Below are 22,523 nucleotides of genomic sequence, written 5' to 3' on the forward strand. Positions count from 1 at the left end.
CCTTAGTGATGCGAGCCACTAGGCAGGATATATGCTTTGATTGAAACAAAATACAAGAAAGGCTAATAGTTTGTTAACACCATCTGCTCTAATTCGCTCACGAAACAGAAATTCAAGAAGATCTAAATGCATATTCCCATGAAACTGATTGCGATCAAATATTTGGCATGCAGATGCAGTTTGGACATTTCACCGGTAAAACGTGAAGAGTTATCATTCACCATTGATAGTGATGGCCTATTTTGAAATTAGATATGCCTAATTGGGTGTTTGAGGGTATTACAAATATAACATTTTCTTGTGACAATATGTGTTGGCATAGGGCAAATGTTGCAATTGGAGAAATGATGACCTAAAACAATAGCACTACACCACTGGGTGACTTGGAGGAAATTGTATTCTGTATCACATTCTATCAGTACTGCCTTTTTAGGTTTTTACTCTACATTCTTCAGGCCAAGGTCGTTCCAAAGCTCATTCTACCTATTAAATGCTTAACTGCCAGTTTTATTGGGTCTAGTTTGGCTCTCCATTCTTCTGAACAGGCCAGAGGGAAAAGTTCTCCCTGACGGGTAGAGATCGATACAGTCGGGTGAATCAGCGAGAAGGCTATTCACCTTCCTGTTTCTTTCTCAGTTTTCTGACCTGTTTTCTCTCTTTCCTCTTCTCTTACTTACTTTGCCCTTCTCTTCCTTTTGTTTCATTCCTCTTAGGGTTGAATGCAATCTTCTTCTCCTCTCCTCTGCAGGTTGAATATAACCTTCTGTTCCTCTCCTCTCCTCTGCAGGTTGAATATAACCTTCTGTTCCTCTCCTCTCCTCTGCAGGTTGAATGTAATTTTCAGTAGATTTGATGAAGTCCAAAGATCTGGGAACATGATCCCATCATCAGGTTCAGGTGAGTGCTGCTGCTGGACTCCTGTTGTGTTGATTCATGGTGGAGGGGTTATTACCATGGCTTCTGGGGCTGTTTGTGTCTATGTTTGCTTCCTGGGTTCCTCTGTCTTTCCTTTTTCCTGTGTATTTTCTATGCACTTCTAGTTTCTGGAACTTTAGACGGACTCAAACACAACCATCTTATTGACTTAGCTGAGAGTTGTTTCCCATGAAGCTCTAGGGTTATGAGGGGATTTGTCTAATTTCTCTGTGATCTCGCTCTCTCCTCTATTTTTTAAATGTATTTCTCTCTCTCTCTATTTATTTATTTATTTATTGCTTTCTCTCTCTTCTCTATCGATTTCTCTCTCTCCTCTCTTTCTCCTCTGTCTATTTTTCTCTCTCTCTGCGTGTGTGTCTCTAGGCTGGATATTTAGGTCCATTTCTATTTGGGTTGAGGGAATTAAACACAACACAACCGGGGCTCATAGTCTTTACTGTTCTCTTTCTCTTTTGAAGTTGAGGCAGTTTCTACCAAAAGCAGGCAGTGCCGCCTGAGATTAGGCAAAACAAGAAAATATCAGTCTAATGTGCTTTTGTACTTGTAGAAAAATGTGGATTGGATTTGGGACGGGGATAAATGGATATTGCACCACGTTTGTTTGTTGTTGTTTTCTTTTCCGTGTGAGGCCAGGAACTGTATGCTTAGAAACTCTCTCCCTCCATTTTCACTCACTCACTCTTTCCCCAGCTTTCTCGCTCCCCCCTCTCACCACATTTTCTATCCTCTTCTTTCTCTCCCCTTGCTGTTGGCACCATTGTGGCCTGGCTGTCTCCTGCCCATGTTGTGTCCACTCTCCACATCCGTCACCAGTGTGTTGGTGAGAGGAGGCCTGAGGGCCAGACGGACAACCTGGGACTTGAGTGGATGAGTTTCCCCACAGGAGGGCAGCCTCCACTGGGCCTCAGATGTTGCATTCCCTCAGTGTAGCCAAGCCAGATCAGACTCACTGTAATCCCTTCAAGGCTGTGTGTGTGTGTGTGTGTAAGTTTATATTTGTATGTGTGTGTAGAAGTGTCTGTGTAGTGTGTGTGTGTTTATACAGTGCATTCGGAAAGTATTCAGACCCTTTGACTTTTTCCACATTTTGTTACGTTTACAGCCTTATTCTAAAATTGATGAAATATTTTTTTTCTTCATCAATCTACACACTACCCCATAATGACAAAACGAAAACAGGTTTTTAGAAATGTTTGCAAGTGTATTAAAAATGAAAAACAAATACCTTATTTACAACTGTCTTTGTGTAAATAAGGAGCAGTTTCAGTGTTCACTGTCAGTGTGTAACAAGAGCTGTGAGCTCTCTTTGCAGTGGCGTGGGCAATGGCTCCATCACATTCTAGCTGACTGGGTACAGTGTTTGGTTGCAGGACAGGTAGAATGGCTGAGCTGAGGGGAACTGTGGAAACTGCTCAGCATTTAGGAACTGTTTTCCATGCCCTCAGACAGTAACTCCCTCAAGGACAATTACTTAGGACTTTACTGAGAGAGACAACAAATCAATCAAGAAAATTAAATCACCCTGAGACGTAACACAGTAATAATACTCTATTTCACAGAAGTTAATAGAAGTTTTCTGTTTTATTATGCATAATAGCAGTAACAACATTTACTCTACACTCTACATTTACATTTACATCATTTAGCAGACACTCTCTAAAGCATTTGCTAATAATGTTGATCAGTAAGACATTTAAAGGAACAAAACCGTTCAAGAAAGTCTCTGTGTAAGGGCTTTATTGCTTCACACCCTCACTCTTCAAACTCATATTTCCAGATTAATCTCAGACACACACTGTTTTGATGACATTTTAATTTGATAATGAAAAGTAATATTACACCATTCATTATGCACTTGGCACTTTTGTTTTGTTTTCCCCTAACGGTTCAACGCAAATTAATTTATGACAGAGCTGAGGGCGATGACTAAGATTGCCACCTTAGCTTGTAAAAAGGAACTCAGCTCTCGGCTCTAAGGGAAATAGTTTCTGTGTGTGTGTGTAACTTAGAGATATAAACAACAGAGGAGAAGAGGGCAGTCAACAGAACACAACATGGTAATGAGGGCCTTTCACTGCAGAGACATGGGTCGTATTCATTAGGCACCAAATGGAACAGAACGGACTGAAACAGGGAGGAACTACCTGAACTTGACCAATTAGAAACACTTGTTGCAAAACATTTTGCTGCAGTGTGTCCTAATGAATACTACCCTGCCTCTGTGCTGACCAGCGTTGTGTGGGCCCCCTAGCCGTTTGGACCTGGAGACACAGATGGGGGTCAGAATGCTCCCAGCTAGTCAGTGAACTGAAGGAATAGCTCTCCTGTTCCTTTCCTTCTGACCAGAGTAACCTCAGCCTCTCCCTAACCTCCATCTGTCTTACCTCAAAGGAACATGGAGAAATGTCGCTAATGGACTGAAACCAAAGGAAAAGTTATTGGCATTGCAAACTGATTGTTTGTTAAGGCCATTTATAAATAGTGTTCTGAACCACAAGCTCAAACGTTTGTCTCCCTCTCACTGGGCCAGTTTGGTTAGAGCAAGGAGATGGACTGAGTACTTCTTCAGTTTTCATGAGGAAAACATATACAGCATCTCCCTCCACGAGAGTACACTTCAGAAAACTATTGAATTTCATCAGTCATTGTACTGGTAAAGTATCTGTATACCCTAGAGGTATACATCGGCTACAAGTAGACCATGCTTAAGTTTAGTTGACAGGAAATAGGAGCTTTAGTAGTTCATCGTCCTGGGACATGATGTTAGACTGTCCTGACTGCTGAGGCGTAAGCGATGCGCTTTCCTCCTGTGGAGGTGAAAGGTTGTGATACGTAGGGTGTTTGGCTGCTGTCTGATTGTGGCTGTGAATCTCATATAGACTTACTGTAGACTGTCACATTTGCCACAACTCAGTGATTTGGCCTAAATCCCCAGATGTATCTTGCAGAAGGCTTATAGGTGCTGTTGAGATAAAGATGCCATCCATTGACTCAGTTTGTGTTGGTTGTTGTACTGTATGTTCACCCTCAATTATGTTTCTTTGTTAAATCTCATGCCAACCTTCACCTGATAGGAGGGGCTTTTTTCAACTGAAAGGCCAAATACCACTTCTCTGCAAAATGAGGGGTCCACTGCAGCCTGAGCCTCTTGATATGTGGTCCCGTGTGGCTCAGTTGGTGCAGCATGGCATTTGCAACTAGACTGATTTCTTCATCCCGCCTGCACCCGCTGGCTTTCTGTCCGACTTCCACACACTACCGCAAGAACTTGTCCCGAACCCAACCACAGTCCCGCAATGCTATTTTAGGCATATGTGACGCAGCTCACTTGCCAGCCATGGTCCCAGCTTGAAGCAGCGAATTCTGAGTGTGTGTAAACAATGCGATAAAGATGTGCTTTTAATACAATAGGTAGGCCTAGACTAACGCATACAAAGCAGAAAGACCACCATTTCCAAATAATCAGCGAGACAACAAAATGTTTTCATCCCAAAGTAGTCAGTCTGACCGCGCCACAATGATCTCTGTCCGGACCCGCAGCCCTCTACTTGCAACGCCAGGGTTATGGGTTCGATTCCCAAGGGAGACCCGTATGCAAAAAACAAAGTATGAAAATGTATGCACTCACTACTGTAAGTTGCTCTGGATAAGAGCGTCTGCTAAATTACTAAAATGTCAATGTAAAATGAGAGAGATGGTAGCGGTATTGGGTGCAGTAGTCACAAGACTAGAACAGGAGGAGAGAGAGAGGAGAGAAGAACAGGGAGAGGGAGAGCGAGACACACAGACGTGAAGCAACATTCTCCCTGACTGTTCACTCACTCTCTTCTCTCTGCTCTGCGTGGAAGGAAGGCTTTGCACTATGACAACCGGGGAAGGTAAGAGCAGGAATGGAGTGGACTATTTAATGTCAAGGGCAGAACACACAGGGCTCAGAGGCTAATGGTTGTTTGTATCTCCTCTCTCTCTCTCTCTCTCTCTCTCTCTCTCTCTCTCTCTCTCTCTCTCTCTCTCTCTCTCTCTCTCTCTCTCTCTCTCTCTCTCTCTCTCTCTCTCTCTCTCTCTCTCTCTCTCTCTCTCTCTCTCTCTCTCTCTCTCTCTCTCTCTCTCTCTCTCTCTCTCTCTCTCTCTCTCTCTCTCTCTCTCTCTCTCTCTCTCTCTCTCTCTCTCTCTCTCTCTCTCTCTCTCTCTCTCTCTCTCTCTCTCTCTCTCTCTATTTAGAGGTGCTACTGGGGAAGAGCGGGAGGGGGGAGTGATTTGTAAGGGAGAGAAAATCATATTAACTAATGATTTGTCTAGTTATTTTGTATATTTCTTGTGAGACAAAGTAGCAATTTGAGATTGTAGGCGCAGTTCCTATTGCCCAGATAGTGAACATATAGATAGATAAACAACCGATAGTGAACAGTGGGCTGTTGTTTTCAAACTCTCTAATAGAGAAGGATTGTTGTTGTTTACTATGTCATTCTTTCTGTTTTTATTGTGTAGGATAAAACAGACCGCTGTTTTGTTGTATAGTTTATTTATATATACAGTACCAGTCAAAAGTTTGGACACACCTACTCATTCATTTACATTTGACATTTTAGTCATTTAGCAGATGCTCTTATCCAGAGCGACTTACAGTTAGTGAATGCATACATGTTTTTTTTGTATTTATTTTTTCATACTCGTCCCCCCGTGGGAAACGAACCCACATCCCTGCCGGCTAAACCCTCCCCTACCTTGGACGACGCTGGACCAATTGTGCGCCGCCCATGGGTCTCCCGGTCGCGGCCGGCTGCGACAGAGCCTGGACTCGAACCAGGATCTCTAGTGGCACAGCTAGCACTGCGGTGCAGTGCCTTAGACCACTGCAGCATTCCAGGGTTTTTCTTTATTTTTATTATTTTCTACATTGTGAAGACATCAAAACTATTAAATAACACATATGGTATCATGTAGTAACCAAAAAAGTGTTAAACAAATCAAAATATATTTTATATTTGAGATTCTTCAAATAGCCACCCTTTGCCTTGATGACAGCTTTGCACACTCTTGGCATTCTCTCAACCAGCTTCACCTGGAATGCTTTTCCAACAGTCTTGAAGGAGTTCCCATATATGCTGAGCACTTGTTGGCTGCTTTTCCTTCACTCTGCGGTCCAACTCATCCCAAACCATCCCAATTGGGTTGAGGTCAGGGGATTGTGGAGGCCAGGTCATTGTCCTGTTGAAAAACAAATGATAGTCCCACTAAGCCCAAACCAGATGGGATGGCGTATCGCTGCAGAATGCTGTGGTAGCCATGTTGGTTAAGTGTGCCTTGAATTCTAAATAAATCACAGACAGCGTCACCAGCAAAGCACCCCCACACCATAACACCTCCTCCTCCATGCTTTACGGTGGGAACTACACATGCGGAGATCATCCGTTCACCCACATCGCGTCTCACAAAGACACAGCGGTTAGAACCAAAAATCTGCTTTGTGAGGCTGGAGTAGTCTGTTTTGGTATCTACTGTTTTGGTGATAAGATGCTGCGTGATCCCTGCTTGATCAATCTCACTGTACCTTTGTCTTAACTTTAAGTTAAGTGGAATAGTATCAAATACATCAAACACATTGTTTCCAGGTGTTTGACACCATTCCATTTGCTCCGTTCTGGCCATTATTATGAGTCGTCCTCCCCTCAGCAGCCTCCTGTGGTGACGTGTGTGTGTGTATGTGTTAAGGCTCATTAAAGGGACGGAAGAGGAACGGGAGGAGATGGTCAACAACACAGAGAGGGAGAGCAGCAGAGGGAAAGGGAGAGCAGCAGAGGGAGAGGGAGAGCAGGAGAGGGAAAGCAGCAGAGGGAGAGCAGGAGAGGGAGTGGGAGAGCAGCAGAGGGAGAGGGAGAGGGAGAGCAGCAGAGGGAGAGCAGCAGAGGGAGTGGGAGAGCAGCAGAGGGAGGGCAGCAGAGGGAGAGGGTGAGCAGCAGAGGGAATTCAGGTTAAAAATAAATCATTTAAATCCCATCACACACTCAGAGGATCGCACTTTGCAAGCTGCGTCACACACACACACAGTGGATTTGGGCACAGCAAAAAGACTTCACGGATGGTGTGTGTTAGACAGTCTGTTAATGGTTGCTCTTTTATGTAAACACTAGAGTTCAATTCAGTGAGGAGTTTAGTGCTGACAGCGGTGCATTGACCTGCACAGGCGAGATAGCCATTTTGTAATGACTGACGAAAGCAGGTTTGAGTTAGTGCTGCTCTCTGATCTCTCTACTCTGTTTTCTCTAAACAGTACAACTAACCAGGCCCCTCATTGGCTCGTAAAGCTCTGCACTTAACACTGGCCACTGGCTCAGAAGCTGTTTGTTGTGTGTGTGTTGTTGAGACTGCATGAGGCTGGCAGTAGCATGCCGTGCATCAGGTCAAGCTGCTTTCTGCCCTGTCATGAAAGATCTGTATAACTTGTTCCGTGAGGCAGAAGACTTTCAGAAGGAAAGGTTGACCTCATATTTACATCCAGTTGCTTTTTGATAATGAAAAGCTATCTCTGCCGTACAGACTAGGCTACAGCCGGTCAATAGATAACCACACAGATCCTGGGCCCTCCCTAGCCTGGAAGACTACATCCTGATATGGAGCTCTGAAGGGGTTGGTCAATATTATGGTGAAATGATATTGGTGATACAGTGGCATGTTAAACAAGAGAGAACATTTGAGAAACTCCTCTCTCATAGCATGCAGACACACACTCTTGGATGGCTGAGAGGTAGGGTGGGGTGACTGGACTGACTGGTTTGTGACTGACAGGCTGAGAGGTAGGGTGAATGGACTGACTGGGTTGTGACTGACAGGCTGAGGTAGGGTGAATGGACTGACTGGTTTGTGACTGACAGGCTGAGAGGTAGGGTGAATGGACTGACTGGTTTGTGACTGACAGGCTGAGAGGTAGGGTGAATGGACTGACTGGTTTGTGACTGACAGGGCAGCAGCAGCTATTTCTCTCACACGCACATCGCACATCACACACACACACACACACACACACACACACACACACACACACACACACACACACACACACACACACACACACACACACACACACACACACACACACACACACACACACACACACACATTATTAATAATGTACCTTTAGGAAACCATTTCAGTCACTGTGGCAGAGTACCATTCCAGTGCTGGTCACTGGGGAAGAGTAGGGCTGGTGACAGTGTGTACTTAACTTGACCCTGGACAGGTGTGTGTGTGTGTGTGTGTGTGTGTGTGTGTGAAGGATGGACATAACACCAGAGGCCTGGTAAGAATAACCTTTACCCATTCATCCACTTGCAAACATTAAGGCCAAATGCCAGAGCTAGATGTGTAAAGGAAGCTTAGGGCTAGTACCAGCAGTAGCCTACTTGTCCAAGGGGATAATAGAGAGTTCAACGACAGTGATACAGGATAGCCAAAGCTCTGTTAATTCAAACTAACCATTTATTATGGCTTGTATAGATGTAGGATCTTAATTTGATCACCCACTGCAGGACGTTTAAAACTTGTAGTATATTTGAGGTTTAAAAAGGCTTCTGAAGTTTGTAATTTCCTATTTGAAATTTCAGACTTGATTTTCCCTTACAAAATATTTATCAACCCCTACAAAAATGTCCATTAATTATAATCCACATAATAATTCACATTTCCTGTTGCTTCAGGATTATTTTCCTGCCGTAGCAAACTGGCTCAAATTAAGATTCTACATCTGTACACTCTCAATGACTTAAATCCCCATCACTGTTGTCGGGAAATGTGATTCATAAATACGGACATGCATGTTGTTGATTAGATATGAAGAAGATATAAAACTGTTTGTTTTGATTTAGATGGACCTTGACCACAAAATATAAATAGTGAAACGTAAAACATACAATAATCCCATCCCCACCCTCACCCCTGATTGGAGGACCTCATACATTTATCCTGTACATTTGTGTATATAATTATTCCAACACTCATCAATTCCACCCTTCAGACAGCCACAGATCAACCGATCTTTCCCGATAAATCCTCATTCTACATTTATTCTCCCAATACATCCCTCCATTCTCCCATGGTGTCTCACTAGGGACTTGAACCTCCTCATCTGCAACATTTCTGCCGAAATTGCCCCCCAATTTATTTATTTTACCCAAGAGCACAACATTGATATTTACTATTGACTGACTGTGGACCTTCAAATCCTCCAAAAATACAGTTTACAGGTCCAACCACACCCTGATATTATGGCATAACAACCATTCCTGGACCTGACTCCAAAAATGTGCCACCGATGGACAGTACCAAAAGAGATGCTCTATTGATTCTGTTTCCGCAAGGCAGAGTCTGCACCGGTCTGACTGTTGAATACCCCATATACTGAGCATTCTTTTTGTAGCGAGAATTGTATATAATAGCTTAAATTGAAAAGAACGAATTGATGCATCAATTGTTGTTTTGTTAATCAGTTCATAAAACCGATGCCATGGTATTGGGACATCGAAAATGCGTTCCCAACTATCTTGAATTTCATGCAGCATAGTTGTCAACCCTCTTGACCGTAAGTAAAACTGATACATTTTACGATTTATATTAGTCATTTTAAGCCATTTATTATTATTAATTGGTGGCAGACAAACTAATTCATTCCTTTCTCTTTTAAATAATTGCCTTTTCCATTTTTGTGGCAGAGCTGTGATGAGTAGGTTATAATTTTGTATTCAGCATACATCTCCATACACCTAGATTAATTGGTTGTATGACATAATCCATCGTTGTTTACAATGTCATTCATAAACATGATACGTTGTTATACATTCTCGCCAAGAAGATTGGTTTATCCTACATTGGAGTTTAGCCATATTATTTGCTATAATATACAATAATAATAATATGCCATTTAGCAGACGCTTTTATCCAAAGCGACTTACAGTCATGCGTGCATAAATTTTTTTTTTGTGTATGGGTGGTCCCGGGGATCGAACCCACTACCTTGGCGTTACAAGCGCCGTGCTCTACCAGCTGAGCTACAGAGGACCACATATATATTCTGCCTCTTCTGGAGGATAAAATTGGATAGCTTAATAAAAAATATAAAAAGTATACTTTAAACAGGGTTCCATTGTCAATCCACCCGAAGTTTATAGTTTTAATCAAAGAGCCCCCTTTTAAACATTGGATGTGCCTCTGTTAGTAGCCTACTAGAAAACCAGTTTGGATTTAGACTAAAATGTAAATGTATGTTTTAGCTGATTTTGAAAGCAAAAGTTGAATTGAAAACATTATTGCCGTTGTTGAATTCGATTTTCATAATGGCAAGCTAGGACTGATGGTTGGGTTAGCTAAACTAGGAAGGTCTGTTTGTTTGGTTACCATGGCAACTACTGTAGCTATCTAGTAAACTTGCTATCTACTTCAGTGGATGTTGAACACATTTCTACCTGGCAAATGAACACATTTCTAGTGGCAAATGTGCTAAATTCTAGCCATGGTATAAAAGGCATAATCAACTCGGGGCTCTATGAGTTCTCTGGAAAAGAATGCAACCCTGTGAAAGGTCAGTTCCACTCCACTAGCGTGTCGTGGAACCCACCTTCCACATGCCGTTCATAATTTTCCATAGAGTGCATAGCCCCTCGTTGATTATCCCTTACCCAGTTTCACTCTTCTCTGCTCTGCTGCCACTGACTGATGGAAATGAATGCTGTTGACAGTAACATGGTGCACAAGAGACAAATTATTCAGAAGATACAGATGTAGGATCTTAATTTGATCACTCTTTTGTTGCTGAGAATTTTCCTCAAATTATGTATCTAGCGGGCCACAACCTAACTCATGACGCAAAACATGTAAAGGAATAATACAAATAACTGTAGGCCTATAATTTCACTCAGTTATGTTGCTGTAGCTTTGGCTAGTGTCACAAAACGTTGATCCACAGACCCCTCTCAATGCCCTTGCTACAGCCATAAGAGTACTACTGAGAAAGTGAATATCCAATATCCATCACTGTCTGTCTTGCCATAGACCCTTTGAGACCCTCAGAGTTCTATCAGTGTTCAATTAAAGGGGAATGGAGACATTTTTACATTTTTAGTCATTTAGCAGACGCTCTTATCCAGAGCGACTTACAGTTAGTGATTGCATACATTTTCATACTGGCCCCCCGTGGGAAACGAACCCACAACCCTAGTGTTGCAAGCGCCATGCTCTACCAACTGAGCTGCAGGGGACTAAAGTTGTAATTTTTAGTGATCCAATTGACATTTTAGTCATTTAGCAGACGCTCTTATCCAGAGCGACTTACAATTAGTGAGTGCATACATTTTTCATACTGGCCCCCCGTGGGAATCGAACCCACAACCCTTGCGTTGCAAGCGCCATGCTCTACCAACTGAGCTACAGGAGGGCCAATAGGATTTAGAACGCCAGCTAACTGTAAATTGCCATATTGGCATTGTTGCGTCACTGGCAGGAGAGACATTTTTGGAACCCAAAAATGGCTGAATTTACCAAGAGTAGCTCAGAGTCTGAGAAAGAGGATGAAATAACGTTTGTTAGGGAGCCAATAAACCTACTGAAGCCGTTCATGTTTGAGCCGATGGTTGCACCAGATCAGAGTTCGTTCTTGTAGCGGTAACAACACAGATATGCCGCCTGAAACACCTCAGCCAGAGGGTTGGTGTAGCGGTGACACAATCTGGTGTGAGTCCGGATGCTGCCAGATAATGGCTAGAGAGTACGAGTGCGTGTGTTGTAGAGAGATGGTGGCGATACGGCACAAAATCCCAGCGGAGGGTGGCTGTATTACATCCAGGCAGAGGTGTATTGGACTTCTTGGCAGAAGAAGAGGTTACCCGACTAGTCAGCAGCCGGTATGCCAGTTAAATAATTGGTTGAATTTTGCTTGATTTATAAATTGTTTAAAGCTAACATCAGTAGTGGGTAGGTGCTCAATATATATAATCAGTAACCTATAACGATGTTTATCACAAGCGCTGTTTGGCGCGATGGTAACGCATTCACCTTTTGATTAGACGACCAGAGTTCGAATCGCAGACAGCATCGTAATTCATGAAATCTCATTCTAACCAATAATGGTGCATGCTCATTACAAATACATTGTGATTTAGTTTCAGTATCAGACTAACTTTTCTTATGATTTTGTTTGCAGAGCATACAGGCTGGCAGCTTATTGCCAGTTTACCCTATGGACACTATAGGTTAGGCTATAGCATACCTCAATGTGTTGCAGGCATCTCTCTAATCCCTCTCCAACCAGTAGCTGTTCTTCACTTTGGTCACATGCAGTCTCCTAGGCGAGGATTAGTTGGGAAGCAGAGTCCAGGATGGTCTAAGTGCCAAAGGAGGCACAATGGCCTGTCGAATCACACCGTGCGTCTCCAGATACGATCAGTGGACTGTCACCAATTGTAGACAGAATGGCCTCCGTGTGCTGGGTCCACATGTGGTTAACCTCTGGCACAATGTAGATGCGCTGTTGGTTTGCAAACTGTCGCAGCGACATGGACACCAGGCTGAGGTGACATGTTTCCACAAATATGGAGTGGGAGCCGCCAGTAAGGAAGACCGCTGATGGCACCAACAGATTCCCTGCAAACAACTTTCCCACTCTGGTCTGGGACTCCCGCTTCCTCCTGTGGCCCACAACACACTGTCTCCATGGTGATGGCAAAACCATTTCTTTTCAGGGATGAACTGATGACACCTGCTCGACATCCTGGCTCATGGCAAACATTGAACAACTCCTTCAGCTTGCTATCAAAGACTATGTATTTCGGATCTTGCATACACTCTTCGATAGTATATCTTGGCTCGCACTGTGATGATTGTGATTCTGAGCTCTCAGGTTCATACAGTTCTGGTCTTCACTGATCTCACTCTCCGTCAGTTCCATCTGTGGTGTATAGGGGCAGGACTTGGTTGTATACTGATGGTCGTGAGCGCAATCTAGCTGGGCCTCAAGCTCTTTAGTGATGATCCTGGTGGACCTCTTCTCCACCGCAGCACAGGAACACTGACACCCAGGGGTCAGTTTGTCATGCTGTACTAACCGTTCTTTCCTGCTGGTTGAAAACAATTAAGTCATCTATTATCTATAGTTATATACTTTATATTGTCCATTTTACTCGGTCCTGGGGGCCCCCCTGGGTGCACGTTTTGTTTTTTGCCCTAACACTACACAGCTGATTCAAATAATCAAAGCTTGATTATGAGTTGGTTATTTGAATCAGCTGTGTAGTGCTAGGGCAAAAACCAAAACGTGCACCCAGGGGGGGCCCCAGGACCGAGTTTGGGAAACCCTGCCCTACACCATAACCCTTGAAAATGGAGGGGTAAGCAGAGCGCTTCAACGTAGTCCAATGACTCCTTTCCATTCGGAAACTCCCGGTTGTCGCATTGAAAGTGCCCTTCATTGCGAAGTCTTCCTCCACGAAGTGATGGCTGCAGATCCTGCTAGCTCGAGCTGGTACGTCCTTCTTCAAAAGTTGTGGGTCATTGGGCAGCCAATGGTAGCTTACAGAGGGATTTCTTTGGAGCCAATTCCTACAGCCTGCCGCTATACAGTTCATGTTTGAATTACTACTTGTTGTTGCCGTCTTCGTTGTCCGCACCTAACCTCACTCTCTTCGATTCACTCTCTGCACAAAAACTGAATACCACAGACAATTTGCTGATTCCTGCCAGTGACGCACTGGTGTCAATCGTTGCTATGGCAATTTCAAATGTCGCTGATCATAGCTCAAATAAACCTTGTCGAAGTTTTAAAATACTAAATATAGAGATGTTTTTATGTTAAATGCACATGTTTAGTGTTAGTGGATTGAATACATCTCTTTGCTTAGATTTACTTCCTAAAGTGTTTCCATTCCCCTTTAACTGACATTCGCCTTCAGCCTGCTGCGTGGCCTTCCTCACTGACAGATGGCTGCTGTCTTTCATCTCAACCTTTGATTGACTCTTCATTAAGAACTAAATATATGCTCCTCTAGAGAGAGAGAGAGAGAGAGAGCGAGAGAGAGAGAGACTACTGAGGAGCTGACCTCTGTTTGTTTCGTTATAATGAGGTCATATAGAAACATACTTTTTTTTCTCTGAAACAGCCTTAAGCCCAGAGCCCGGGCCATTGAAATGGCTGCTGTGTTTCAGTACAAATGTGTTTCTGTGCTGTGAAAACATTTCCCCAAAGAATGGCTTTTGTTCTTTGTTCATGGCATTGTAGAACTTCTTGTGTTTTTTTCCCCTTTCAGATCTGGTCTTTATTGTCCCATTTGTCACAGCAGCAGAGTCTGACTCTGAACCCAAGCATTTAGTGTGAGTCACACATGGCATCCTATTCCCTATATAATGCACTACTTTTGACCATAGGGCCCTGTTCAAAAGTAGTGCACTATATAGGGAATAGGGTGCCATTTGGGACATACTTTTGTGTGCTGCTTGGCCCTAGGCCTAGGCTTTTTATCTTGTTGTTATAGAAATGTCATGGCTCAGAATAAACCTTCTGTCTGGAGTTGAAGACATAACTGTTGAGACTTCTAGCTCACTCAGGAAGAAATATATATATATACAGTGGGGAGAACAAGTATTTGATACACTGCCGATTTTGCAGGTTTTCCTACTTACAAAGCATGTAGAGGTCTGTAATTTTTATCATAGGTACATTTCAACTGTGAGAGGTGGAATCTAAAACAAAAATCCAGAAAATTACATTGTATGATTTTTAAGTAATTAATTTGCATTTTATTGCATGACATAAGTATTTGATACATCAGAAAAGCAGAACTTAGTATTTGGTACAGAAACCTTTGTTTGCAATTACAGAGATCATACGTTTCCTGTAGGTCTTGACCAGGTTTGCACACACTGCAGGAGGGATTTTGGCCCACTCCTCCATACAGACCATCTCCAGATCCTTCAGGTTTCGGGGCTGTCGCTGGGCAATACGGACTTTCAGCTCCCTCCAAAGATGTTCTATTGGGTTCAGGTCTGGAGACTGGCTAGGCCACTCCAGGACCTTGTGATGCTTCTTACGGAGCCACTCCTTAGTTGCCCTGGCTGTGTGTTTCGGGTCATTGTCATGCTGGAAGACCCAGCCACGACCCATCTTCAATGCTCTTACTGAGGGAAGGAGGTTGTTGGCCAAGATCTCGCGATACATGGCCCCTTCCATCCTCCCCTCAATACGGTGAGATCTTGCATGGAGCCCCAGACCGAGGGTGATTGACCGTCATCTTGAACTTCTTCCATTTTCTAATAATTGCGACAACAGTTGTTGCCTTCTCACCAAGCTGCTTGCCTATTGTCCTGTAGCCCATCCCAGCCTTGTGCAGGTCTACAATTTTATCCCTGATGTCCTTACACAGCTCTCTGGTCTTGGCCCTTGTGGAGAGGTTGGAGTCTGTTTGATTGAGTGTGTGGACAGGTGTCTTTTATACAGGTAACGAGTTCAAACAGGTGCAGTTAATACAGGTAATGAGTGGAGAACAGGAGGGCTTCTTAAAGAAAAACTAACAGGTCTGTGAGGGCCGGAATTCTTACTGGTTGGTAGGTGATCAAATACTTATGTCATGCAATAAAATGCAAATTAATTACTTAAAAATCATACAATGTGATTTTCTGGATTTCTTTTCATTTCACCGCAGACAATCATCAGGAGCACACAGCCCGTTGGTATGTAACTGCAAACTACTCACAGTCTAGCATTAATGTTTAAGTCACTTATATGTTTGAGCACTGAACGTTTACCTCACTGTGTCGGTGTTAGTTGGCCCGAGAGTAACTTGTAGCTCGCTGGGTGCGGTAGGTCAGCGACCCAGATGCTGTATAGCATTAGGCTATCATTATCAGCCATTTTGCGTTGTGCTGATTGTTCGGAGCACTCTGCTGGTTTCTGGTGGCGGTGATGATAGCGGTGGTTTGGTTCGGTGATCCATGGTGGAGCGTCATGGTGTGACATTGTGTGCTTCCTGGTGAGCCTTTTCGGAGGGCTAAATAACAAAATCCGAACAGTCATAAACCATGGTTCTCCTATTACATGGATAATGCAAGGACTAGAACATTCATCATGAGACTAACTTCTGATAAGCTAACAGTCCACCCATAAAGCTGTCTGCTCATCTGCTGACTTACTAGGCAAATCAGTAATGAGTGAAAGCCAAGAAGAGGATAGAGTCTACAGTTAAAGGACTACTTAAAACCCAGTTGGCGGAAAACAATTGAACTTGAGTTAAACGCTAGAAAAGTTGGCAAGATGGCAGCATCAGAGGAGGAGCTGGAGAGGCTAAAACAGAAGCGGTCAGCAGCCCAGACTGCGTTCACTAGAAGAGCCAATTACCTCGCCTCCAGAGCTAGTGCACTGGGGGAAAGTGAAATGAGAAGTGAGTGGAGGAACTTTAAAGTGGATCACTCCAGAGTCAGAGATGCAGGGTTTGAGTATGCCACGGCCCTGAGAGAAGTGGACGACGATGAAGGCGAAAAACATTGACGGAAAAACAGCAGAATGTGACTGTAAGTTTGATGAAACTGAACAAATCATCCTGATCAGCTTCTGGACAAGGTTCGCTGAGGCGGAAATTACCACCCTCACTGAAGACGCTGGATCAGCCATGGACCAGGCCGAGGCAACCGATCACCACCATATGACCAGGAGGGAATGTGAATTGATTTATAGGAACCTGGAACGGGAGGTCTACAACTTCGAAAGAGGATTGGATGAGTGGAAATATTTGATCCCTCGGTCCAAGGCAACAGAGTCAAAGGACCAGATCCGGAAGTTGAAGAAAAGGCGTGAAAAACTGTGGGATGAGTGGGCATGGAAAGGCGGTTCTCAATCCGACGACAAAGAGAAACTGGGAAAAGTTAAAATTGTGGAGCAGGAGGAGCCAGTTGGGGCTTACAACTACAGGCCCCAGATCAGCCTAGAACGTGCACGCTTGCCCATGTTTGCTGGTAATATGAGGGATTACTACCGCTGGAAAGCTGAATGGGAGGACTTGCAACATCTGGGAAACCCTCATGGATTGGAAAATGTGAGGAAATTCCATCTCTTGGGAAGCCTAGATGAAAAAGTCAAGAGGGACCTCGTATTGTCCAGCTGTGGATCCGCCAACGACGTGTTCAGGCTTCTGGACAACAAGTATGGAAATAAGCCGAAAATAGTGCTGCTGATTGCACAAGAAGTGCAAGGACTTTTCCCCATCAAAGGAAACCATCCGAGGAAGACAATCGAACTGATTCAAGCTGTGGAGAGAGCTCTTCGTGACCTACAAGTCTTAGGGGAGGAAGATGCTGTAAAGAACCGAGTGGTTGTGCAGTCGATTGAAAGTAAGCTTCCTGACTCTCTGAAAGAAAAGTGGTTAACACACAAAAAGGACCCTGGAAGCGGGTTTTCACCACGCAACCACTTCGACTGTCTACTGCAATACTTGAAAAAGCAGGAGGACATTCTCGAGGAACTAGACCAGCTACAGCCTAGCCCGGCGGACAATACTGAGAGGTCAAGCGAAAAGAAAAAAGAAAGGAGGGCATTCACCATCAGGAAACACCCTAAAGGGCTCTCAACCAAGCTCATGCATCACATGTGGAGACAACGAGCACGGAGGTAGGCTGTTCGCCTGCAAGGTCTTCAAGAAGCTCAATCTGACAGGCAAGAAGGCTCAGCTTAGGAGAGCAGGAGCATGCTTTAAGTGCTTGCGCCTTCATGGTGACGATGGCGGCTGCAGACAAAAGTATCTATGCTCAAAGGATGACTGTCAGAAAGAGGGCTCTTCAGACCACAATTACTTGCTCTGTCCAAAGCCACAGACCAAGAAGAAAGAGGAAAAGAGCGGAGAGCAGAGCGATGCAAAATTGGGGAAAAGGGGGCTTGGACTAAGCAACAAACAGGAGGAGCTCCTTGCCAAACTTTCTCCAGAGCTGCGAGCAGAGTTCAAAGAAGCCTTTTCAAATAAGATCACGACAAAAGTGTGTGCTAGCACTGGTTGTGAGCCAAAAGAGTGCCCTGTCATAATGATGCTGTTGGATGTGACGACAAACTCTGGCCAGCTAGTCGGTACGTTGATTGATCTCGCTTCAGATACTAATTATATCTCTAATAAAGCAGCAGAGCGTCTCAAGCTAAATGGTGAGAACATTAAGTTGATTGTCCAAGGTGTTGGAGGGATGGAGAAAACCATTACTACCAAGAAGTATACCCTGAGGCTGAGAGTAAAAACTCCCAAAGGTACAATAGCAGAGCACAAACTTCTTTGTTACGGCTTGGAAGATGTTGCGAAGGTGAACCAAGCTGTCACGCCACAGCAACTGCAGAAGTTCTTTCCAAATGTTCCACTCAAGGACTTGGTCCGGCCCGAAAAGATCGACCTGTTGATTAGCCACAGGGAGGGTCGCCTGGTCCCACAGCCAGTCAGAGTAGTTGGAGACCTCGTCCTCTGGGATGGCCCCCTTGGGAAGACTGTTGGTGGAACGCTTCCTGACCTCTTTGAAGTGATAGACCTAGCAGTGCACTGGTCTGAAACACATTTCGCTAGGTCAATGAGAACAGCTTCAAGGGCGTACAAAGAAATTCTCGTGAAGATGGAAGGACCCAGTGGAGTTTCAGTGGAAGAAGACTCAATCCTCCGAAACACTGCAACTACCAACAAATATGTTTTTGAATGGTTCAAGTGGGACAGTATTGGCGCCGCCTGTGATCCTCAGTGTGGTGGCTGCAGATGCGGTAGGTGCCCCCCTGGAGGCAAGGAAATGACCCTAGGAGAGGAAAGAAACTTGGAGAAAATAAAGGAATGTCTCACCTACGTGCAAGCTGACAAGCACAGCGAATCCCCTCACTGGGACGCAGCTTACCCGTGGAAAGGAGACCCCGCAACGCTGACTGACAATCAACTTGCAGTGGAAGCAACCTTTTTAAACACTGAGAAACGACTGGAGAGGGAGCCGGAATGGAAGGCTGCGTACATAGAGCAAATCCACGATATGGTCTCAAGAGGGGCTGCCGTTCAAGTCACCCAAGAGGAAATCGAGAGCTGGAAGGGACCTAAGTGGTATATCAGTCATTTCGTTGCTCCTAATCCTCACTCAACCACTACCCCTGTAAGAATTGTCTGGAACAGTAGCCAAGAATTCATGGGAATAAGTTTAAATGACCTACTGTACAAGGGTCCTGACGTCCTAAATCAGATAAGGGGCGTGCTTCTGAGATTCAGGACTGGGTTGTACGCCGCCCTGGGCGATGTGATTTTTTTTTACAACTCTGTCTGGCTAGAAGACAAAGAAGTACACCTCCATCGATTCCTCTGGAGAGACAATTCTGAGGAGGTGATCGAAGTCTTTGCTGTTGTCAGGGTCAACATTGGTGATAAACCTGCTGGTTGTATTGCCCAGATGGCAATGAGAGAAACAGCCAACCTGCCCCAGTTTGCAGCCATGGTTGAGGAGCGCAGAGTTGTGGTAGAAGATAGTTATGTGGATGACATCTTGACGTCCCACAATGACTTGCGGATACTGGAGAAAATCACCAAAGGAGTGGAAAAGATCTTAAAGGCTGGAGGCTTCTCCCTTAAGCCATGGGTCTTATCAGGCCAAAGTGGGGGGTCCGCAACCACAACTGATGCCAGTATCAGTAAGACAACTGTGAGTGTGCCCAAAACGCTGGTGTTACCCAACCAAATGCGGGACGAAGAAAGCAAAGCACTTGGAGTAGGCTGACAAACTTCGTGTGATGACCTTCGTAGATTTCTCAAAGATGAGAGGAAAGATGAGGACAGGAGTCGATTTGCGCGAAGAGGAAGTCAGAGGTAAAACTCCAAACCCATTGACCCGTCGGATGCTGCTAAGCCAGATCGCTGGATTCTACGACCCCATTGGTCTTGCCACACCCACAAAGCAGAAAGGGGTGATGCTTGTGAGAGAAGCTTACCAAGAAGCGAGTATAAGCAGTCCAGTTAAGGACACTTGGGATGACCCACTCTCACCAAAACTACGGGAGGCTTCCATAAGACTCCTCGAAGAATATGTGAGACTTGCCCAGATCAGGTTCGAAAGAAGCCTCACACCAACTGGAGCCATAGGCCATCCAATGGGAGTCACGTTTTCAGATGGGAGTGAGGCTTCCTACGGCGTGGTGCTCTACCTCCGTTGGGAGACGCAGAATGGGGTCGTAGTGAGGCTGGTTGAGTCAAAAGCAAAGCTTACCCCTCTCAACCAGAAAGGAGACGTGATTAAGGCAGAGGTATGTGGTGCTGTCTTTTCGATCCGTCTGAGAAAATACCTTGTAAAGCACTGCCGCATCAAGGTCGCATGCTGGGTCCACTTCGTGGATAGCCAAACAATCCTGGGAGCAATTCACAAGGATAGCTATGGCTACCAAACTTTCTTCGCTAACCGCATCGGAGAGATCCAGAAAGCTGGACCAGTGGAAGACTGGAGGTGGATTGAGGGCAACCTGAACATAGCAGACATCATCACAAGGGGAGCAACTCCTGAGGAACTCGATGAAGGGTCAGAGTGGCAACAAGGCCCAGAGTTCCTGAGTTGGCCTGGGGCTGAGTGGCCTGTGAAGACGGCCAGTGAGATAGTGACCAGCGTGGCTGATGACGTTAAAAGGTTGCAGAGAAGAGCGTTCTCAGATGTAGTCACCAGGTCTCAGGCAGAAAAATTCTCAGGCCCCAGCAATACTGATGTTGGGGCAGACTTGCAAGACTCCGCACCGCGACTGCAGATGAAAGACCAAGGTCCAACTCCAGCAGTAGAGAGGCCAAAGAGGAAGCCCTGGGAGATAGCTCTAGTGCGCATTGTTGGGCCCGAACGATTCAGTAGCTTGTCTAAATTGTGTGGAACAATCGCCTGGGTTCGAAGAGCTGCAGAATCCTGGCTGAGGACAAGCTACCAAGCCTTGAGCTCAGCAAAGTGGGAGGTGAGGGGCCCCAGGCTGTCTGTGGGAGAGAGAACGGCGGTTTTCCAAGACCTAGCCCTTGCGGCCCAAGACGGCGTGAACTTTCAGGATACGACCTTAAACCGCCTTGTTGTGATTAAAGATGACAACAATGGACTCTTACTTTGTGGTGGTAGAGTCCAGTCTTGGAATGAAGACGGAACCGCTGTACCTTTAATCCCGTTCCGGTCGTGGCTGGGGGCCTTTGCTTGTGAGGGAAGCTCACGAAGCGAATCATGAAGGGGTGGCTGCCACACTGCTGCACACTAAAAGAAAGGCCTGGGTTGTGCAAGGTCGGAGGACAGTGAAGAAGGTGGTCAACAGGTGCATCACTTGCAAGAAGCAAAGAGCCCGGCTGTGCCAGCAAGTGATGAGCGCTCTTCCTCATGAACGTACCAGTAGAGCGAACCCATTCGAGTATACTACACTAGACCTCTTTGGACCCTTTGAAGTGAGGGACGCTGTTAAGAAAAGAACCAAGAAAAAGTTCTGGAAGAAATGGAGTGAACTGGCAGGACCAAACTTGTTCATACGACACAAGTGGCACCGAGCAGAGAGAAGTATCGAGGTTGGAGACGTAGTCTGGATTGCGGACCAGAACGCTCTAAGGGGGCAGTTCCGGCTCGGCCGGGTTGCTACAACATATCCAGACGAGAAGGGGGTTGTCCGGGATGCGGACATAACAACCTGCATGGGTCTTCCTGCTCCCATGGTTCCCAGGGCCCGGAGAAAGGACTCTACCATGCACACGACAATCGTCATTCGCAGGGATGTGCGGAGGTTGGTGATCTTGATTCCTGCTGAAGACCAAGAGGAGGGAAGATAAGTCCTCGCCATGGGTACCCAAAGACTGTGACTCTGTGTTCTTTGCTTAGCTAGCGGGTAACCCTGGGAGGCAACTGAGTGCTTCAAGGGCATACCTACACTCAGTAGGAGGAAAGGTGGTGAAGCCTACCTCCTTAGTTAATACATGTTTGTTTGTAAATGCTTACAAAGACTGGACTTTAGTTTGAAATTCTCACTGAGACACTCAAGAGACTGTGCCCTCCTTGGATCTTCGATCAGTCGGCCAAGTGGGAGGTGTTGAGACTTCTAGCTCACTCAGGAAAAATAAATAAATAATAATAAATAAATATATATATATAAATAGATAAAAGAAGCAAATGGGTCTGATGTGTTCAATTAAATGGGGAACGAGTGATTTCTTTAAGTTTCTTAGATGCTCAGATATGTTACGTTATGTGCGCATGCGCAGCTTCACTAGAGACTTAAATTATGGCAGCTGGTAATCATTTCACCGCAGACAATCATCAGGAGCACACAGCCCGTTGGTATGTAACTGCGAACTACTCACAGTCTAGCATTAATGTTTAAGTCACTTATATGTTTGAGCACTGAACGTTTACCTCACTGTGTCGGTGTTAGTTGGCCCGAGAGTAACTTGTAGCTCTGGGTGCGGTAGCTCAGCGACCCAGATGCTGTATAGCATTAGGCTATCATTATCAGCCATTTGCGTTGTGCTGATTGTTCGGAGCACTCTGCTGGTTTCTGGTGGCGGTGGTGATAGCGGTGGTTTGGTTCGGTGATCCATGGTGGAGTGCCGTTATGTTGCGTTTGTGCG

At 45.1% G+C, this 22,523-nt stretch overlaps 1 protein-coding gene across 3 annotated transcripts in view; it reads left to right on the plus strand.

The window, feature by feature from the left end:
• Nucleotides 1–831: 831 nt before the first annotated feature.
• Nucleotides 832–22,523, plus strand: part of LOC311129998 (CLIP-associating protein 1-like) — a 73,467-nt gene continuing 51,775 nt past the window's right edge. Inside the window, exon 1 of one of the 3 annotated variants that reach the window (XM_084162583.1) lies at nt 832–897. In XM_084162583.1, coding sequence (XP_084018709.1) covers nt 876–897 — 22 coding nt within the window. In that variant the 5' untranslated portion in view covers nt 832–875. Of the gene's footprint in view, nt 898–4,737; nt 4,815–7,637; nt 7,682–22,523 lie in introns of those variants that run through there. The other 2 variants (XM_084162584.1, XM_084162582.1) reach the window with 2 other exon arrangements.

The sequence above is a fragment of the Coregonus lavaretus genome (assembly GCF_964263955.1).
Source record: "Coregonus lavaretus genome assembly, chromosome: 5".
Classification (NCBI taxonomy): domain Eukaryota; kingdom Metazoa; phylum Chordata; class Actinopteri; order Salmoniformes; family Salmonidae; genus Coregonus; species Coregonus lavaretus.